This window comes from Ochotona princeps, chromosome 3 (genome assembly GCF_030435755.1).
Source record: "Ochotona princeps isolate mOchPri1 chromosome 3, mOchPri1.hap1, whole genome shotgun sequence".
Classification (NCBI taxonomy): domain Eukaryota; kingdom Metazoa; phylum Chordata; class Mammalia; order Lagomorpha; family Ochotonidae; genus Ochotona; species Ochotona princeps.
The window spans coordinates 33,828,714-33,848,573 of record NC_080834.1 but is presented as its reverse complement, the minus strand read 5'-3'; the positions used below and the strand labels follow the sequence as shown (position 1 = coordinate 33,848,573).

The following is a 19,860-nucleotide window of genomic DNA, read 5'->3' as shown; positions in this document are numbered from 1 at the left end:
TCTTTAGCGAATGGCTTTCTCTTAGCACATGCTTTGAAAATTCATCCACATTGTAGCAGGAATCAGCATTTTATTTCTTTTTGTGGCCGAGTAGTATTCCCTTGTATACATGAGCCATATTTCCTTTATCTGTTCACAAATGAATGGATATTTGGCTGTTGTAAATGATACTGTTATGAACATTTTTTAATAGAAGACTTGTTTGTTTATATTTTGAAACGGAGTATGGCAGAGTGAGACAGAAGAGAGATGTGTCCACAGAAGGCAGAGCTCAGCCAGGCCAAAGTCAGGAACCTGAGACTCCCAGATTTGAGGTCCCCCACATCTGGATCCTGGGTGCATTAGTAGTACATTAGCTGGAATCAGAAATGGCATGCTATAAATTGAATGAGAATTTTGCTACAAGCAGGGTTCAGGTGTTGGAAGCAGCGGCCCAACCCACTTTGTCACAGTGTCTGTCCCTGTTACAAACATTTTTAGTAAGTTTTTGATGATAGTCTTGTCATATCAATTACATTGTTCTGGAGTTTTATTTATTTGAAAATGAGAGTGGCAGGGGAGGAAGAAGGGAAGTGGGTGGTGAGAAAGTGACGAAGGTGTGTCTAGTGGCTGCATTCAGTGATGCTGGGCTAGGCTGCATTTGGAACCAGGAACTTCCTTGGGGCTCATCATTTGCTGCGTCCTGGTATTAATGGGAAGCTGGAACAGAAGCGGAGGCAGAACTCAGGTCTAGGCACTCTGAATTGGGATGTTGAATTTCCAAGTAGCAACAACCTGCTCCACCACAAAACCCACCCCAAATTTTATTTGAACACTAACAGCTATTGCTGGGAGAATCCTCACTGTCTGCTACAGGATTGTTCGTAGATTGATGCCATACCTGGCCAGGGGCAAAAGCAGTCTCCTGTTTGTCTTTCCAGTTTTCATGTATCCTTGAAGGATCAGTGCTGTGGTTCTCTCAAGTGAGGGAACTTTGACAACAAGGAGTTTTTCTTCATTAAAAAAAAAACCAACAACAAAAGAACTTCGTTTTCATGAACTGATTCAGGAAGTTACTAGTCTAAGACATTAATTTCCCAAGTGGATAAGTAAGAGAAACAGCCTTGCATTGGCCAACATTTTAAAAAAATGACATTTCAAAGTGTTTATTCAGAAAAATAAATGTGGAAACACAGTGGTGACTATGATGTTGTTTTGTGGTCCTTCTTACCAAAGAGCAGTTGGAAGATGGGAAAGTTAGGGGCAAGTGCCATAAATAGGGCCATGTGTTTTACCCAAGAGTCCCCAGCCATTGCATTGAGGTGAACTCACATGTCCAGAAAAATCAACCAAGTTTTATCATAAGGGAATGAGAGAGTAGAGAGGTCAGTGTCAGGGACTTCTAAAATTTGAAATATAGGTTGAGTGGTATGTAATACAAAGCACCAACTGCTCTGCAATCCAATTGATTTGGGTTTTAGGTCTCAGGATTAGGGTTATTCAACTAGTAAAGTCTGTAGGTATTTGAAAATAAAGAAATCCCCAAATCTGAAACATTTGTGGTACAAAGTACTTCAGGTAAAGGATAGTCAGACTGTACATCATGATTTCACATGGTGGAAGAAAACCCAGTTTTTGTTCTTGGGGTTTTAGTTTGCTTTCACTGGATAAAGAAGTGTTCCTTTGTTTTTGTAAGCCAGTAAGAAAGAATACTTTTGTTTACTGCTTGAGCATTCGTTAAGACATAAAGAAAGGAATTCCAGTGGTGAAATAATCCTGTCAGCTCCCATGTTGTAGAAATAGTTCTGAATGTTCTCTTTCTTCTCTAGAAGGAACACAGTATTTTTGTAGATTTTTTGGGGGTTATTTTGCAATATCATTTTTTGTAATGCTTCATTGCTCAGTGGAAAGTCTTACTGGTTGTTACTCTTGTTAGGAGACATTGTTTATTGCCAGAACTGCGAAGTTAATAAATTGCTTGTAAATGTCACAGGCTGCAAAACGGGAACTTGAAAGACAACGACAACTTGAATGGGAGCGGAATCGGAGACAAGAACTTCTCAATCAAAGAAACAAAGAACAAGAGGACATAGTTGTACTGAAAGCAAAGAAAAAGACTTTGGAATTTGAATTAGAAGCTCTAGTGAGTGGCTCTGGATTATGGTTGGGAAATTCACTTAACATTGAACCTTGAAAATGGTAACAATTCCTGTTATCTTTCATTTTGTTAAAGAATGATAAAAAGCATCAACTTGAAGGCAAACTTCAGGATATCAGATGTCGTTTGACTACCCAAAGGCAAGAAATTGAAAGCACGAACAAATCCAGAGAGTTGAGAATCGCTGAGATCACTCACCTCCAGCAACAGTTACAGGTGAGGAAATGCTTCCTGTAAGAGCTTTTAGGCTCCCTTGCTTTTGTTGGGTTCCTTTCACTGACTCACCCAGCAGACGTGAAGCATTGCCCTGTCTTGAGTGCTAGAGCCAAAGATGCCATGGACAATCACTGCCTGAGAAGTAAGGTGTCAAGTCAACAGGCTTGATGATTGTTTGCCCAGCCAGCATTCTCGTCTGTGCTGATACTGCCACTGAGGGCCATTTCATCTCCACGGGGCTTTCCCTGTGTGTGCAAGGAGGGCAGACACTGAACAAGCGAGTACTGTGAGAAAGAGAAGACATGCCCTGGGAATGAGTCTGGAAGGGGCGTCGGAGGCCTTGGGGTAGGAGAGATTTTGCTTTTACCTAAAGTCAAGGAGACGGACCTGTTTGAGAGTGTTGCTGGAGCACAGACCTGAAAGCAATGGAAGGATATCTTCCAGAATAAACTGCAGCCAGACAGAATGGTGCTAAAGTCCCAGCTGCTCCACTCCCAATCCAGCTCCCTGCTGGTGTCCTGGAGAAGCAGTTAAGGATGGCCCAAAGCCTTGGTACCTTGCGCCCATGTGGGAGACCTGGAGGAGCCTCCTGGCACCTGGCTTCAGATTGGCTCAGCTCTGGCTGTTTTGGCCACTTGGGGAGTGAATCCGTGGATGGAAGTGCTCTCTCTCTCTTTCTCTCATCTCTCCATTTCTTTGTATATCTCTCCAATAAAAATAAATCTTTTCTTTTTAAAGACTAGCTCTCTCTCACTCTCTCTCTGTCCTCCCTCCATCCCTCAATATACTTTTTCAAATAAATATTGTTTAAAAGAGATTTATTTCTCAGAGCTTTGGCAGTTAGATTGTCCAACATTAATGTGCCAGCATCTGCAAAGGGCAGTGGCAGAGAAAGTTTTGAAGTGTAAGAGCCAGAGAAAATCTGAGGGAGGAAAGCAGAACTTTTCACAAGACCACTCTCAACGTAGGGCATTAACCCTAATCAGAGATTCTCCCCCTCTTCATGCTGTCAGAATGCTAGCTAACTCTGTTAATTTTTTAAAGATTTATTTTATTTGAAAAGCAGATTTATATATATAATGAGAGATCTTTTATCTAGTGGTCATTCTCTAAATGGCTGCCAACAGCTAGGCCTTGTCCGGGGAGGAACCTGGAGCTTGCTCGATTCAGGTCTTCCATGCAATTGCAGGACCCAGGGACATAGGCTGTTTTCCTCTGCTTTCCTAGGTGCAAAGGCTGTACCAGGCCAAAACAAGGAGCTCAGAACTTGATCTGAATCTCCCATGTATGTCCCTTGGACCCAAGTTACAGTAGTGCCCTGCTGGCTGCTAGGATGTCCGTTAGTAAGGAACTGGTTCAAAAAGTGGAGAATTTGGTGCCCAAACCTGCACTCCAATGGGTGATGTTGGTCTCCCAAGTGGCATTCTAATGGCTGAGCCAAGCTCCTCTTCCTCTGTATCCTTACTGTTGAACTTGGTCTGTCTACCACTCAGATAGTCCAGTGGAGTACAGAAAGGTTTATCCCGGCTGGTGCAAAGCGAGGACTTTAGGCACTAGGCCACCACGCTGGGTCTGGTGCAGATTTTTAACTAAGGCTTTCTCATTTCTTCAAACCAAAGTCAATTCATAAAGACGGTTTTTCATCAAGTCAAGATGTCCTAAATGAAACTTATAGAAACCAAATGGGAAATTTCTGAGCTGAATTAAAGCATATTCTGTGCTTGGAAAGTTACCCATGCAAACTTCAAGCAACCTTGTTCATGTTTGTTCAGCTTTTATCGTGTGCCGGTTAAAAAATAGTTGCTTTTAATCTTATGGTGTACCTGTTTAAAATTCCATCCTGTTAAAAAAAAAAAAAATTCCATCCTGTGTGTTGAAAAAATATACAGAGGCTAAGATCTGATTATTAAACTTTTTTGATTACTGCTTCCAGCTTCAAGTATAGGGTTAACCAATTCAGCCCAGTAAGTTTCAAAGCTCAGAATAGAATAAATAGTAGAGTTCCTATTTGGAATGTTGTATTAACTTACAGACAGTATTACTGTATTTGAATTTAATCAAGGTAATATTGAGAGATCACTCTCTGCTGAGTCATGGTTATAGTGTATTTTCTTTTAAAGCTTTTAAGTGTCCAGTAAGTCAGCAGGAATATAAGCAATGAAATCATTACTATCCCAACTTTATTTTATTGGAAAGTTATTTTGTAAACAGAGTTAATTTCTTGGCCAGAAATCAAGAGGCACTCTGACTCGGAGTGGAATGCAGTTTCACCATAGACCAGGCCTAGGGATGTGGTGAGAGGTGTCTGCTAGGGGTTGCAGCACTGATGTGAACTCGGCTGGGGATTGCAGGCCTGGTGGTGTTCCCTGTCACTGCTGCTTGCTTCTGTCTCTCCTAGGAGTCTCAGCAGATGCTTGGAAGACTTATTCCAGAGAAGCAGATACTCAATGACCAGTTAAAACAGGTTCAGCAAAACAGTTTGCACAGTAGGTGTTTTATTTTTTTTTTAAGTTGTTTTTTTGCATCTCATCTGACCAAAATTGCCTCTGTGAAAAGAAAATGCTGAAAAGTATATTCCTCACTGTCGGTTTTTCCTTTTCTTGCAATGTTTCTCTAAATTAGGGGATTCACTTGTTACACTCAAAAGAGCCTTAGAAGCAAAAGAACTAACTCGGCAGCAACTACGAGAGCAACTGGATGAAGTGGAGAAAGAAACTAGATCAAAACTACAGGAGATTGATATTTTCAATAACCAGCTGAAGGTAACTTCCGTTTATGCCTGCGTGTTTGTCCTACCTTTACTTTCTCAGTGTCCGGCAGAAAAATTTATTATGCTGGTTTGTCAACCTTTCTGACAGTCTTCAACATTTGTAAAGGAGCATGAGGCAATCTAAATGACATTTTTTTCGCTTAAAATACAAGGCATAAATTGGACATCTTATAAATTTGGGTGATGTGAGTAGCCCCAACAAAACACCCGTCTTTAATCTCAGCTGCATCTTTGTGCATCTCCCTGCTTTTCCGTTTGTAATCACAGCAAGGTGAATCAGAAAGGCTCAGGTCTGAAGAGTTCATCTGCCTGTGTTCTTCAACAGTCACTGAGAGGAGCTGTTTTCTTGCTCAAACTAAGAATTTTTCTGCCAGTTCCTATCTTTAAGATTGTGTCTGTTCGAATACCCGTGTTTTGTTTTCGCACGTTTCGGGATTGTACTGTTTTGTGAGGTGATCGCTTTGTCTGTGTGACAGAAGTGCTGTATGGTTTTGTCAGATTCAGGGAACTACTGGCATTCAGAGGGAGTGTGTAATGGGCAGGTCACACACCCTGTTTTCCTTTGGGTATTTTTCATTTAACTTTACAGTTTTACCATCTGAATGTTAGTGCTTATGTTCTATAAAAGAATGCCAATACAACAATAATAATAAAAAAAGAATCCCAATAGCTCATTTGTTAAGAATACTGATCATGGGGCAGTTTAGATTTAACTAGTATTGGAGGTTTAAAAATCAATTTCATTCTTACAAGAAATTGAATATTTTAATTCCCTTCCAAGTATTTGTTTTCTTCTTTTAAATTTTCTTAAGTTAAATTTTGTGTCTTACTTTGTTTATCCCACTTACTGATTTAAAAGGAAAAGAGACAGATCTCCTAAATACTGATTTCCTTTGTGCGTGCCCATAACAGCCTTGGGATGAGCCATGCCATTGCCAGGATCCCATTGCTCAGATGTCTACAACAGGCAGGGTAGGGCTGAAGCCAGGAGTTGGCCACCAACTCTCCCATGTGGGCAGCAGGGGACCAGATCCTTGGGCTGTCTGCTGCTGCTTTCCCAGGAGTAGTAATAGAGAGCTGGGTCAGAATTGAAGCAGCTAGGACTTAAACTGGTGCTCATCGGATGCTGGTTGGCTTAACTAATTCTGACACCGACCCACCAAGCACTTAACCCTGAGTTAAACTTCTTTTCTCCTTGACTGTACCAAATTTAGCTTTTGACACTAAAGACAAATGAAAACTCCTGGTTTTTTTTTTTCTTTTTTAATAAAAAGAATTGTTTTTAATTAGGAGGGCTTTTTGAGATTTTCAGTGTGCTGTTAGATGAGATTCCCGACCAGATTGTCTAGACCTCTGAGGTTGAGGTTTTTATGCTGGTTTTTTTTTTTTTTTTTGGAGTATTAAGTAATGAAGTTTTCTCGGTTGTATAATTCCAGGAAAATGCTCTTAGGGGAAGTACTATTTGGGCCAACTTAATTTTTTCTTCACTTTGCTTTTATACGTACCCAGTATATGTGTGTCTGCTGTGTATGTTCACTTTTACTTTGTGTGTGTGTGTGTTTAGGTGTGATATGTCAGGATCAACTGTACTGCTATTAATTCTCCATCTCTAGAATAAGTGTAGTAAGAATACCCACAGTGTGTCCTGTCAGTGTTTTAAGCAAAAGAATGTTAACACTGTTGCCAGCGTTTCATCATTTCCGGAAATATGTACCATGAAACATTCACATATGTATTGCACTCAGGTGATATTGAAACGTTTTCTGCCTTCAAAATTAAAGTTGCTTTTTCCAGAAATTTGACTCATCACACAAGAATAAGGTATTAGAAAAGTATACTCTCACGCAGGAGTTTTGATGAATACCAAATTTCAGGATTAAATTATTTTGGCAGTAGGATTGCTGTTAACTGTTGCTAAAGCAAACACCCTTGAAATGTGCTGGGAGTTGTTCTTAACAGGCTTGATGGACTAATCTTGCCTTCTGCATCAGCTAGATGCTTGTGTGAATATGAACACTGAGTATGTCCTTGGTAACTTTAATTTTGGATTAATGCTGGGGAGTTTAAAAAAGGAGAACAAGCTAGTATGGATGTTTCAGGGTGGTTTATAGGGAATGAAATATTAAAGTTTATTTTGGCACAAAACTTTTTTCTAAATCCATAACATAGTTTTGTCATGAGTACATTTAAAAAAAAATGTTTCTTTATCTGGAAGAGTTACAGAGAGATAAAGAAACAAAGAGAAAGATCTGCTGATTCATTCCCAAAATAGACTCATAAGTTTTTGACTGAGCCAGTTCAGAGGCAGTTTTATCTGGACTTCCCATATGAATGCAGGAGCGTAAGTACTTGAGCTATCCTCTGCTGCTTTCCCAGGCACATTAGCAGGGAGCTGGGTCAGAAATGAACTGACGCCCATATGGGATGCTGTCGGCCTAGAGAGCAACTTAGCTTGCTGCACCACAGGACCACCCCACATTTCATGAATTTATTCAAGACCTTTTGAATGCATGGATTTCAAATTTTTTCTGCACCACAATAAATTTGTCTTTTAATTCCATTTCCATGAACATTCGCCCCCTTTTCTTCCCCCCTGATTTGATTTAAAAGAGGCAGACTAACAGAGAGATATTCCACTTGCTGCTTTACTTGCCAAAATGCTCATAACAGCTATAGGTAGATCAGTCTAAAACCAGTATCCTAGAACTCAGGTGTGTCGTGGCGACCCCCACTCTCTGCTGTGACCTGCTGCCTGCCAGGATATCCATTCACAGGGAGCTGGAGTTAGCGTAGCCAGGGCTGGAACCTAGGCACTCTAAGAGCAAGGCAGATGTAAACGTTCCAAGATGTGTCTTAACTTTTTCAACAAATACCTTGAAGAATGTTGTGGTTTTGTGCTTTTTCACTCGTCATCAAAAAGAATTAATTTTTTCTACACAGTATCTGACCGTCTAAGAAGAGAATACTTGTCATTAATTAAGTGTAGAAGAGTTACTTTTGTGGTCATGTTAGTAGGTATTTGTTTTGTAGAGGAAGCAGCGTACTAAGTATATGACGCGTACTTGTATCTGTGGCCGACCGATGCCAGTTGGTTCCAGATTCAGTTCTGGGTCAAGAGTCTGTTGCCCTGAACTTCTCTCTGACTGCAAAGAAATTGAGGGCATGCATTTGAGTAGACTAATGTTAAAGGTGTATTGATAAACTCCAGGAAAGGGTCCAAGATGTATCTTTCTGATCTGTCAGTCCAAATGAAGAATTGTGAAGAAATTCGGAATGCTATAGCAGCTAATAAACGCATTAAGAAGAAACCTAAAGACTGATGGGAACTGATAGCAGTCATGCTTGAAGCTCATGTGCTGGATATTCTCTGAGGATCAGATGAGCAAGTCAGTCAGTGATTAACAAGTAGCAGTTGGTCTTGTTAGTGATTGTTAGTGTGAATTACCACTGGAAAGCATTTTTAATGGAATGGATCAAATTTATTGATCAAGTGTTGCTGCTTTTCAAATACATTCTGTATGCAGCAAGTTTTTTTTTTTATGTTAAGAAATCGGCAGTATTCTGGATTTGTGCTGCAGAAACATGAATTTGAAGTTTCTGATGAACTATGAGCTTCTCTTTATACCTCAACTTACAGTAAAACCAAAGCCTTCTGGGAGTCCTGTTGTACTTATCCACTGGTCTAAAATTATGTCATCATGTCAAATCCCATTGCTGAGAAGAGTTTTTTGGAGAGTAGTCGTGCCTTTGCCTGCCCTGTCAGTGTTAGTAATTACTGCAGCCTGACAGCCTGATCTGACATACTCTGCCTGCGTGGAGCTGTAACAGTGGTATAAAGACGATTTGTAGTTTACACAGCTTTACGGCATGCCAAGCCAAGAGAATCCACTACAACACAGAGGTTGGGTTTTCCATTTTGTGATAAAATGTTGAGTCCGTGTTGGTCCCTGTCTCGTGTCTGTGTGCCAGACAAGTGCTCGCACAAACGACCATTTACATTTGAGTGTTTCTCTCTTCCAGTCAGTGGCAATGGAGGAGGCAATGTGGCAGTGCCTGGCAGTTCTCCTGGGCTGTGTCATCCACTTAGACTTCTTTCTAAAGGTCTCCATGCCCTACTCAGGCCATGCACATCTCTCAGACTAAGAATGGTGAACCTGCTGCAGCTCTGGGCCACAGGTTTCCCTACGCAGATGAGTGCTCAGTGCCTAAACTAGCGTTTACCAGGAAGTACTGTGCCGGAGTCCAGCTCCAGCCGAGGTTCGGAACTCGGGAAGGGTGCGTGGATGAGGCGTGAAGAGAGAAAGAAGGAGACGGACCACCAGATTCCTTGATCGTAGTGGACAAAGCGAGAAAGCTGTCCGCTTTATTTATACAAAAGCAGTACAAAGTTTTTTCTTAGGGGCATATTGACATAGCTTCAGGGGGTTACAATTTACAACTTCTTGAGAAATGATTGAGGAAGGATTCCATATTCCTTGCTTATCTTGGCTTGTCAGTCTTCATCTGCTCTCCTCAGGTCTGGACTATAACCTAGGCGCCGCCTGTGTCAACCAGACCCCTATCTTGTAAGAGTTAAAAGGTCTGGGGCCTTGGTCTATGGGGATCGGGGTTATTGACATTAGTTGGCCATTAGGTCTGTAAGCTCACACAGTTTGTTAAAGCAAGGGAAATAACAGCGGAAAGAATTGCAGTTAGCAATGAGCTAAGTTACTCTATTTAAGTTTCAACTCTACAATGGATGAGTGAGTGTTTCCAAAGACAATTCTACAAATTGTTTCAGTATTAGGCAAGGCATTATCCATTCCACCGTTGCAACCAAGAGTTTCTCAGTAGACAACACATCTTATGCAGTAATACACTCCTAATACAATTCTTGTTCTACAACTTATCTATCACTAAATGGGAGAAATACATCAAGAGAGAAAAAACATGAAGATCTAAGACAAAAAGTTATAAACATTACATTCCTCCACAACTGCAGGCTTTACAACTTCATAAGTGATCAAACAATAATCAAAAATATCTCTTTATGATGTTAGTGAAATCACCCTGTATTTCCTCTAGCTAAAAATTTATGAAAACAACTAAAACAGCTACATTTTCTATATTCTAAAGAATTGCAAGGACAGGCTAACCTTTAAGACCACAGTAACTATATTTTTTGCCTTAGCAGGATAGGCTTCAGGGTTACAGTAGCTATATTCTTCGTCATAGCAGTATGGCCTTTAGGGTCATAGTAACTATATTCTTTGTCATAGCAGAATGACCTTTAGGGTCACAGTAACAGGATAACTTTTAGAGTTCCTCTTATCAAGCCATTCCCCGGAAAGCATGATAAATATCTGGGCCAGATTTTATGGCAATGGGTAAACAGCACAGACTTAATTATACTCCTGTGTGTAGTTAAAGGCCCACTCACCAGGACATCCTCAGTAACATTAACTCTTAAGCTCACATTGGTTGTAAAAGCCATCTCACAGGGGCAGACAATGCCTCAATAGATTACATAGTGGGGTGGTTGAGAGTCCATGCAAGGGGGAGTGAAAACTGCGTCAAGGTGGTCAGAGATGAATCCACTTAGCCCTGCTAAGCAGCTGGTAGCTCCCCGGGCCCTGCCAGTCAGGGAGCTGTTCTCTTCACACCTTCGTGTTATACACACCTACTGCATGGCCTCCATCAGTACTGACTAAGCCTTCTTTGTACATGTTGACAGTCATTAGTAACTAGTAATCGTGGCGTATGATTGAGCCTGTCCTCTTGACACATCATGTGTGTGACACTGTAAGCTTTGAATAACAAGACAAACAAGGCCTCTTGTAGTAAGCATTTTAGGTCACCAAATTTGCCACTTTTCTGCAAAAATCTGAAAGAGCACTCAGTTCTTACTTGGCTCTGTGTATTTATTTCTACCACAGAGGAGACAGTATGATGGTCAGTGTACTGTTCCAAAAAACAGTGTTTTTATTCCTCTGCACATGTGAGTATTGAGAACATATCCCTTCAGTGTGCTTGGGAAGTCCAAGCTCCTTAAAGAAAACACAAGGGTTTCTTAGAAATGTCACTTCTGTCTGTGATGATGATACCTGTTCCTCCCAAGCATGGGATTGATATGGAAATGAGCATGCCAGTTACAGTCAATTACATTGTTTGCTTAATTGAGGCTTTTATGCTTGTGGCTTCATACTGTTGCTTTTGTGGCAGGCTCATTCTTTATGAGGGCAGTGAAAGGCAAATGTTTCACAACCAGGGGAAAAAGAAAAGAGCTCGAGAAAGAATGGGGAACAGAATGTGAATTCAGGAAGAAAATGCATGCAAAGGGAGACAATGGTGGACAGAAAAAGATCCAGGGGAAGATATGCAGAGACTGCAGTAAAAAGCAGGGTGCATTCACACCACAGTATTGCTTTATCGCAGCACATAGAATAATGTTTGACTGGCATCTTATTCAAGATAAAACTTAATTTTTGCCTGTGTGATTCTTTTGGGAAATACCGTTTCTGTGTAAAGTAATATATTCCTCTGAATCTCATAACCTGTAATTGTAAAAATTTTCAGTTTTGCTCTTTCAATTTAATTTCTTTTAAGAATTTAATTATTTAGTTTTTCTTTTAATTTGAAAGATGGAAAGAGGCCGAGAGACAGCTCTTCAGTTTGAAAGTTTACTCCCTAAATTTCCACAATGGCAAGGGCTGGCCCAGGCCCAAGCCAGGAGCCAGGAACTTCATCCACGTTACCACATGCGTGGCCGAGATCCAAATCCTTAAGCTCCCTCCTAGGATGCAAATTGGCTCGAATCTGAAACAGAATTGGGACTTGAATCTAGGCACTTTGATACATCCTAAGGGCAAAACACTTTCCCTCTGATTGTAGGGCCTTTGTATGGGATATCGTGAATTTCAGATAATTAGAACACTCCCAAAACTCAAAGTAATTAATAGGTGGTGTACACTAAACTCTATGCCTTACCAATAGGTTAGTTGGCTGGGTTCAGTTTGTTTTTTAAATTGTTTTAAAGACTTATTTTTATTGGAAACTCAGATATATAGAGAAGAGGAGAGACAGAGAGGATCTTCTATGCGTTGATTCACTCCCCAAGCAGCCACAAGGGCTAGAGCTGCACTGATCTGAAGCTGGGAGCCCGGAGCCTGTTCTGGTTCTCCCACGTGGGTGCAGGATCCCAAGGTTTTGAACTGTTGTCCACTGCTTTCCCAGGCAGAGAGCTGGATGGAAAGTGGGGCTGCCGGGATACAAACCGTCACCCACATGGGATCCCAGCGTGTGTAAGACAAGGACATTAGCTGTTAGGCTACCAAGCCAGGTCCAGCTGTTTGAATTTATAATCATATGAATCTTTCTGAAAGTCATAAGTATTTAATAAACAATTTGATTAAAAAAGGGAAGCAAAATTCTATTTTTTGAAAATATGTTTTCCTTGCTCTGTTTACTCTTGTGTACCCCAACTTACTAACAGTTTTTTTTTAAAAATTATTTGTATTGGAAAGTCAGATATAAGGACAGGAAGATCTTCCTTCTGCTGGTTCACTCGCTAAGTGGCAGCAAAGGCCTGTGCTGAGCCAATCTGAAGCCAGGAGCCTCTTCCAGGTCTCCCACGTGGGTGCAGAATCCCAAGGCTTTGGGCCATCCTGGACCGCTTTCCCAGGTCAAAGGCAGAGAGCTGGATGGGAAGCGGGGCTGCCGGGATTAGAACCAGTGTCCATATGGGATCCTGATGTGTGCAAGGCAAAGATTTTAGCCACTAGGCCACCATGCCTAACAATTTCATTGTTTGGAATGATATGCATTTAAAATAATGAACTATTGCTTTGTGAATCAAGCTGAGATTTTTGGGGGGAGATATCAGGTTCTTAGAGTCAACTTGAGTGCATTTTCTCTTTTTAATAACATAGGAGCACTTAACAAAACCTCCTGGAGGAAATACCTATTTGTAGTATAAAGTAAAATTGCCTGAATACTTGTCTAATAATATTTTATTTATTAAGTAATTATACTGTATCAAAAGATCATTCTGGAGGCGTCCTGTTTCAGCAGGTTAAGCCAGAACCTGGGAGGCAGTGATGATGGTTCATATACCTGGGTTCCTGCCACTCGTAGGGGAGATCTGTTAGAATTTCTTTGCTGTGGCCTTCTGCCTTGGCTGGCCCTGGCTATTTTAGGCATTTGGGAAGTAAACCAAGGGACAAAATATATCTCCCTTTGTCTCACACCACCTTTCAAATAAATTTATTTTTTAAATAAATCTTTAAAAATGAAAATGGTGTTGAATAATTACACTTTACCTAAAAATGTAAAATATACCATACCCTTGAATAGAACTCTCTAGTGTACACACCTTACCAATATTGCTAGATAAATATCTAGCCAGAAAACCTATGGCAGTAGAATTATTGATTTTTCTTTTCCTTTTTTTCTTGTATGTTTTTTTCACTAGAAAGACAGATATACAGAGAGATGGAGAAACAGAAAGATCTTTCATCTGCTGGCTCACTCTCCAAATGGCTGGAGCTAAGCTGATCTGAAGCCAGAAGCCAGGAGCTTCTACTGGGTCTCCCACATTGGTGCAGGTTCCCAAGGCTTTTGGGCTATCCTCTGCTTTCTCAGACTGCAAGCAGAGAGCTGGCTGGGAAGTAGAGCAGGCAGGACACAAATCGGCGCCTGTATGGGATGCTGCACTTGGAAATGGAAGATGAACAGTTGAACCATTGTGCTGGCCCTGAGTTATTGATTTCTAAGAGATTATTGTAACCTCCTACTACCAGAAATGAAAGGATTTAGGGTTCTACAAGGGCTATCGTAAAGCAATTATTTGATAGCTTTCAGTATACAGAGTATCTTCTCAGGACTCTCACTGTTGAAGCTTATCATCTTAGAATCTAACTGCTCTGCTTTTTTGATTGATGACATCTTAAACCCCAAGTGCACACAAAGGGAAGACCCCCTAATGCCTTTCATTGTGTGGCATCTCAAGTCCCTTCAGATTGCATCTCTCTGCAGTCTTTGATTTGGTTGAAGGAAAAACTAAAGAAACGTTGCACCCTTGAAATCTGGATAATCAGGGCCCGGCAGCGTGGCCTAGCGGCTAAAGTCCTCGCTTTGAACATGCTGGAATCCCATAGGGGCACCGGTTCTGTTCCTGGCAGCTCCACTTCCCATCCAGCTCTCTGCTTGTGGCCTGGGAAAGCAGTGGAGGACGGCCCAAAGCTTTGGGATCCTGCACCCGCGTGGGAGACCCGGAAGAGGTTCCAGGTTCCTGGCTTTGGATTGGCACAGCACCAGCCATTGCGGTCACTTGGGGAGTGAATCATCGGACGGAAAATCTTCCTACCTGTCTCTCTTCTCTGTATATCTGACTTTGTAATAAAAACAAAATAAATCTTAAAAAAAAAAAAAAGAAAGAAATCTGGATAATCATGTGCCAGAGCCTTTAGTTATTCTGTGACATGTTATCTCATGACTCTTGCAAGCTCTGCTTGCTTGGAGGAACTTGGCCACTGCAGCTTACTTGACTAGTTCCAAAGACAGGTTCAGCATGTCCTGTTTGATTTTCTAAACATCTTCCTTCGTGTACTTGGTACACCTAAAAATTGTTTTAATAAAAAGTCATTACTGCATGTTTTCCCCATGAGATCTTTGGATTCACTCCTTAGTTATTGCTTTGATCAGGTTTTCATGATGGATTGCTAGCATTATTTTCGTGTGTGTTAACTGATCCTGTGATTTATTTTATTAGTAAGTCCCACATCTGACTATGGGAGCTCAGTACAGAAAAGAAATGAGTGTTGTACTTCTTTGGGGAAATGGAAGGTCTTTGTGCCCACAGTCAGTGCCTGGGTGCACCGTGGCCAACTTAGCTTCTGCTGGTGAGGGACCTGCTGTTGAGTATTTTGAATATCATTCTGCTATAAATACTTGTTGCCTGGATAAAATGTGAATTTTTCTTTAAAATTTATAATTAGCTTCCCCAACATTATGCTAAAATGTTATCCATCCCTGTCATTTCTTACTGCATTGTATTTAATTTTGGCTCTTGGTTTTTTTATGTATATATATATATGTATTTTTTTTCTCCATCTTTCTAGTTTATTCTAGCATTGTGAATAAAACCCTAAATCCTGGCACTAAAATTAAGAATATAGTATCGTATGGTGAAGAGAGCCTGAGACTTAAATAGACCCCACTGCTGAAAAAAAATCCAAAGTTCATCTCTTCTGTGCCCTGGCTGTGGGCCAAGCCAGGAGCCTCATAGCGGAGTCCTGGTCTCTGAGTTTCCAATTATGTACTTTTTAATTATAGTTTTTCACCATAATTATTCTTTCTGAACCAATTTATGGATTTTATGTTATTTAGGATGAAATTTTAAAATGCAGGAAAGTATAAATTTGGGTATTTTGTTTTTAAGATATATTTTATTTGTGGGGCTGGCGCATTGGCACAGTTGGCTAATGTGCTTGCAAATGTCGGCATCCCTGTGGGGGCTGATATGTATCCCGGCTGCTGTACTTCTCATGAAGTGCCTTGCTTGTGGCCTGGGTAGGCAGTGAAGGATTGCCCAAAGCTTTGGGACCCTGCACCTGCATGGGAGACCTGGAGAAAGGTCCTGGCTCCTTTTTGGCTCAGCTCCTGCCATCACGGCCATTTGGGGAGTGAACCAGCAGGTGGCAGATCTTTGTCTCTCCTCTCTGTAAATCTGCCTTTCCAATCAAAATTTTTAAAGCTTTAAAAAAATTATTTTATTTGAAAGAATGAAAGAGGGAGTCAGAATCTTCCTTCCATGATCCACTCCCCAAATAACTGCAAGGTTGATGCTGGGCCAGGCGGAAGTCAGGAGCCTGGAAGTCCATCCAGGTCAGAGTGTGGGGGCGAGAGCGGTTCCAGTACTTGGGTTATCCTTTGCTGCCTCTTAGGTATGTAATCCAGAACTCAAAGCAGGGCTGTGATACAGAATGCCAGGTTCGTTGTGGCCTGCAGACTGTGTAGCCACCTGGGCTACAATGCCAGACCCTCAAAATATAAGTCCCTCCTTGATTTCCTGCCCTTTCACAGGATCATTCTACCTTTGGGCCATCCTGTCTGTGAGGACACTGACTGCTTTGGCTCTGTTCCCTCTCTCAGGACACTCTGAGTATGACTTAGTGCCACTCTGGTGTAGTTTTCTTTTCTTCTTCTTTTTTTTTTTTTTTATTGGAAAGTCAGATATACAGAGAGGAGGAGAGACAGGGAAGAAGATCTTCCGTCCGCTGATTCACTCCCCAAGTGAGCCGCAACAGCCAATCTGAAGCCAGGAACCAGAAACTTCCTCCAGGTCTCCCATGCGGGTGCAGGAAACCAAGGCTTTGGGCCATCCTCAACTGTTTTCCCAGGCCACAGGCAGGGAGCTGGATTAGAACCGGCACCCATATGGCATGCTGGCATGTTCAAGGCGAGGACTTTAGCAGCTAGGCCACTGCGCAGGATCCGTGGTTTGCTTTTCATGTTGAGATACTAAAGAGACCAAAAAGCAGCTTTCTGTTAATGGTCTAAACTGACCCATTATTCCAAACTGTTAGCCAAATTTTTGATTCATGTTATTAAAAATTCCTATTTATTGTTGGTTGTGAATCAAGAAATATGGAAACCAACAATAATAGCTGAGTATTTTAGTACATTGAAATTAAAGTTTTACATTCTTTGGTAAGGGCATAAGATGAATAATAAAGCTGAAATTCTTTTTCCCCTGGTGTTGCTGTTCCTATCTCAGAGGTTGAAGCAGTCACAGGGAGCCTGGGTTATATTTTGGAGTTAAGTTCTTGGCCTTAGCTAAGCCCATTTCCCATGGCTGCTCCTGTTTTGGAAGCTGTGTGCCCGGAACCGCTGCCTTAAGGAATAATCCACCAGTTTGTGCCTTATCAGTTACCTCCTACTGCTACATCCTGCCTGGATAATTCCAGTATTTCCTGCTGGATCTAACCCCACACGGAAATCCACCCATCCCTCCCTTTCTCTCTCCTTTCCCCTTTCTTCATCTTATTTTTTCTTCCTTTCTTCCCCTCTTCCCCACCCCACCTCTAGTGTCCCCTACAAGTACTTTTCTCCATCCCCTATTCTTTCATTAAACTGTTTTTTATATCTCATTTCCCTTCTGAGTCTCTTAGAAGTCACTTGAAGTTTGAAAAACACCTGTACAGGCATTCTTACTTTATCCTTAGGACAGCTAACCAGACTAACTTGTTTGACCTTTCTTCCATTAATAAGTACTGGCCTGCTACAGACAAGCCCTCTATTTGCCATTATCTTCCCTCCATTTATCTCTGAACGAATCTGAGGATAGGAATTTAGGCCTAGGTGACACATGACCTGCTGGAGTTTCCAATTATCAAGACAGGCCTTTGTCCTTAAATCTTACCATATAGAATCCCTTCAACTGCCCACTTGTTGGACCAGCCATCCTCAGACAAAGAAAAACTGAAAGTACATTCTTTCCTGACCTGATCTAATACTGACCCAAGTAGGGGGAGCTCGTCTCACTGAAGTGGGTATTGACCATTTGATTTCTGTGCAAAGAGCAGATTCCCCTCTCAACAGATGTTTTCTCATTCTTTATTCTTTGGGTATTTCCATTTGTTTTAAATGTCATAGAAGGTATTTTATTTTCTGTAACCTTCCAAGGAAATTACTGCTCTTCCTGGAACTAATAGAAATGAGGAAACTGGAGGCAAGGTGCTCCTCATCAGATTATAGCTTTTCTACTTTCAAGCTTGGGTAGCTGGCAACTTCCCACATGGATTTAGTGATGACGATGGTCTAACAGAAGTGTTGTTTGAAGGAAAATAGTCCCTAGAGGAAAGAGTAGGATCATGGAGCAGAGAGACCTACCCATTGTGAGCGTGTGCCTACAGGAGGCTGAGGTTTCTGTGAAAGTGGCATATGAAGAGAGCTCTGTGTCTTCCCTGCCAGTAAAAATTGGGGTTGATTCAATATTCAAAGAATCACAAAGTTGTTATTCATCATCATTACCATTTCTCAAAACTGATTATGCGCCAATATTACTATTGTACCTTTAGCAGTTAAGCTGCTTCTTCTGCCCTTCGCTAGTGAGGGATTTCCAAAGTACAGTATGGAAAACAACATAGTGTGCTAGACTCATGGGAGTGTGAACTTGAGCAGCCTTTGGAGATTAGATCATGTTGACATGGAGAGTGATGTGAGTCTTCCGAGTTACTGTTTTTTGACCCTAATTGTTGTCTTCCAAGTGCCCTAGCCTTCCCTACTATAAAATGTTGCATGCTTACATTTTATAGTTGAACTATCACTTCCTGTCATGATATAAGCTGTTGCTTGATTATCTTACAGGAGCTGAGAGAAATACATAATAAGCAGCAACTCCAGAAACAGAAGTCCATGGAAGCCGAACGGCTAAAACTGAAAGAACAGGAGCGAAAGGTCATAGAATTAGAAAAACAAAAAGAGGAAGCCCAGAGGTGAGTCTTCTCAGTGGCTTGTGGACCCACCTGGCAGAATGCAGAGAAACTGCTATGCTTTGCCTGGTTTGTCCAGGATGTCACTGCACCAGGAAGATCCCTTAGTCTTTCATATGTGTGCTTGTGTGGTGCTTTTGCGAATTTGAGCACGTGTATGTATACCTCTTTGTAAGTACTCCCTGGAATTTCTGATTAGTTCCCACAACGCTCCCAAGCCACTACCATGTGGATAAATGGGGAATTGGGACACTTGGGATGCTCATTTGCATGCTGATGACTGAAATACGTTTCCAGTTCACAGCGTTTTAATAACAGTGGCAGCCAGAGTGCCTGATGTGAAACCCAAACCCCTGAGCTCGCATCCTACCAGGGCTTCCCCAGCACAGCCCGGAGGGTCCCTCTCTGTCTTCCTCTGTCTCCCTTTTGTCAATTGCAAATCAAACTTGAAGATATCTCAGTTTAGGAAACAGACACATTATTGTCTGTTTTTATTTGAATATTTGTATTTGTGGATTTTTAAAATTTTCACTTCAAACTCTCCAGTAAATTATCCACATTTAATCATTACCTTTTTGTATGTCTGAGTTTTTTTTTTTTTACTCAATATCTGCTTTCTAAATTTCAGCTAATTGTGGATAATTATTTTTATTTATTGGAAAGCTAGTGAAAGAGAGACAGACAGAAATCTGATTGCAAATTTAAGCCCCCAAATATCTACAGTTGCAGAGACTGGGCACAGCAGAAGCCATGTGCCAGGAACTCCATTTCAGTCTTCTAGGCAGGTGATAGGTCTAGAGCTCCTTCCTCCCAGAGCACACATTAGCAGGAAGCTGGAATCAAGCAGAATCAGGTACTGGAATCCATGCACTCCAGAGGTGTGTCTTAACCACTGTGCCAAATGCTTGTTTTTGGGATTGGTGTTGCAGCCCAGCAAGTTAAGCCACTACTTGTGATGCTGACTTTCCATGTCGGAGTGGCAGCTTGGGTCTCCTGTGCTCTGCTTCTGTTCCAGCTCCCTGCTAATGCACATGGGAAAGCAGTGGAAAATGTTCCAAAGACTTGGGAGGTCTGGATGAAATTCCTTGATTCTTGGCTGTTATGGCTCTTTGGGGAGTGAACCAGTGGATTTGTCTCTTTTCCCTTTGTCAACTCTGCCTTTTAAATAAACCTTGTAAAACAAAATTCTTGTGCTTCAATTAATTTTAGATTTTAAGAATAAAAATCTTTCAATGCTATGAATTATAAAAATTTGTTAATAAAAT

General features: G+C 41.3%; 1 protein-coding gene across 9 annotated transcripts in view; it reads left to right on the top strand.

The window, feature by feature from the left end:
* The window catches only part of ITSN1 (intersectin 1), a 209,186-nt gene that overhangs the window by 105,965 nt on the left and 83,361 nt on the right, over positions 1 to 19,860 (top strand). For all 9 annotated transcript variants that reach the window (XR_009245151.1, XR_009245150.1, XM_058661672.1 and 6 more), the window contains 5 exons: positions 1,973 to 2,122; positions 2,213 to 2,353; positions 4,752 to 4,839; positions 4,976 to 5,115; positions 18,471 to 18,598. Coding sequence is in view for 7 of the 9 variants with exons in the window: in XM_058661672.1 (XP_058517655.1) it covers positions 1,973 to 2,122; positions 2,213 to 2,353; positions 4,752 to 4,839; positions 4,976 to 5,115; positions 18,471 to 18,598 (647 nt within the window). In the remaining 2 variants the exon portion in view is untranslated. The remainder of the gene's footprint in view (positions 1 to 1,972; positions 2,123 to 2,212; positions 2,354 to 4,751; positions 4,840 to 4,975; positions 5,116 to 18,470; positions 18,599 to 19,860) is intronic.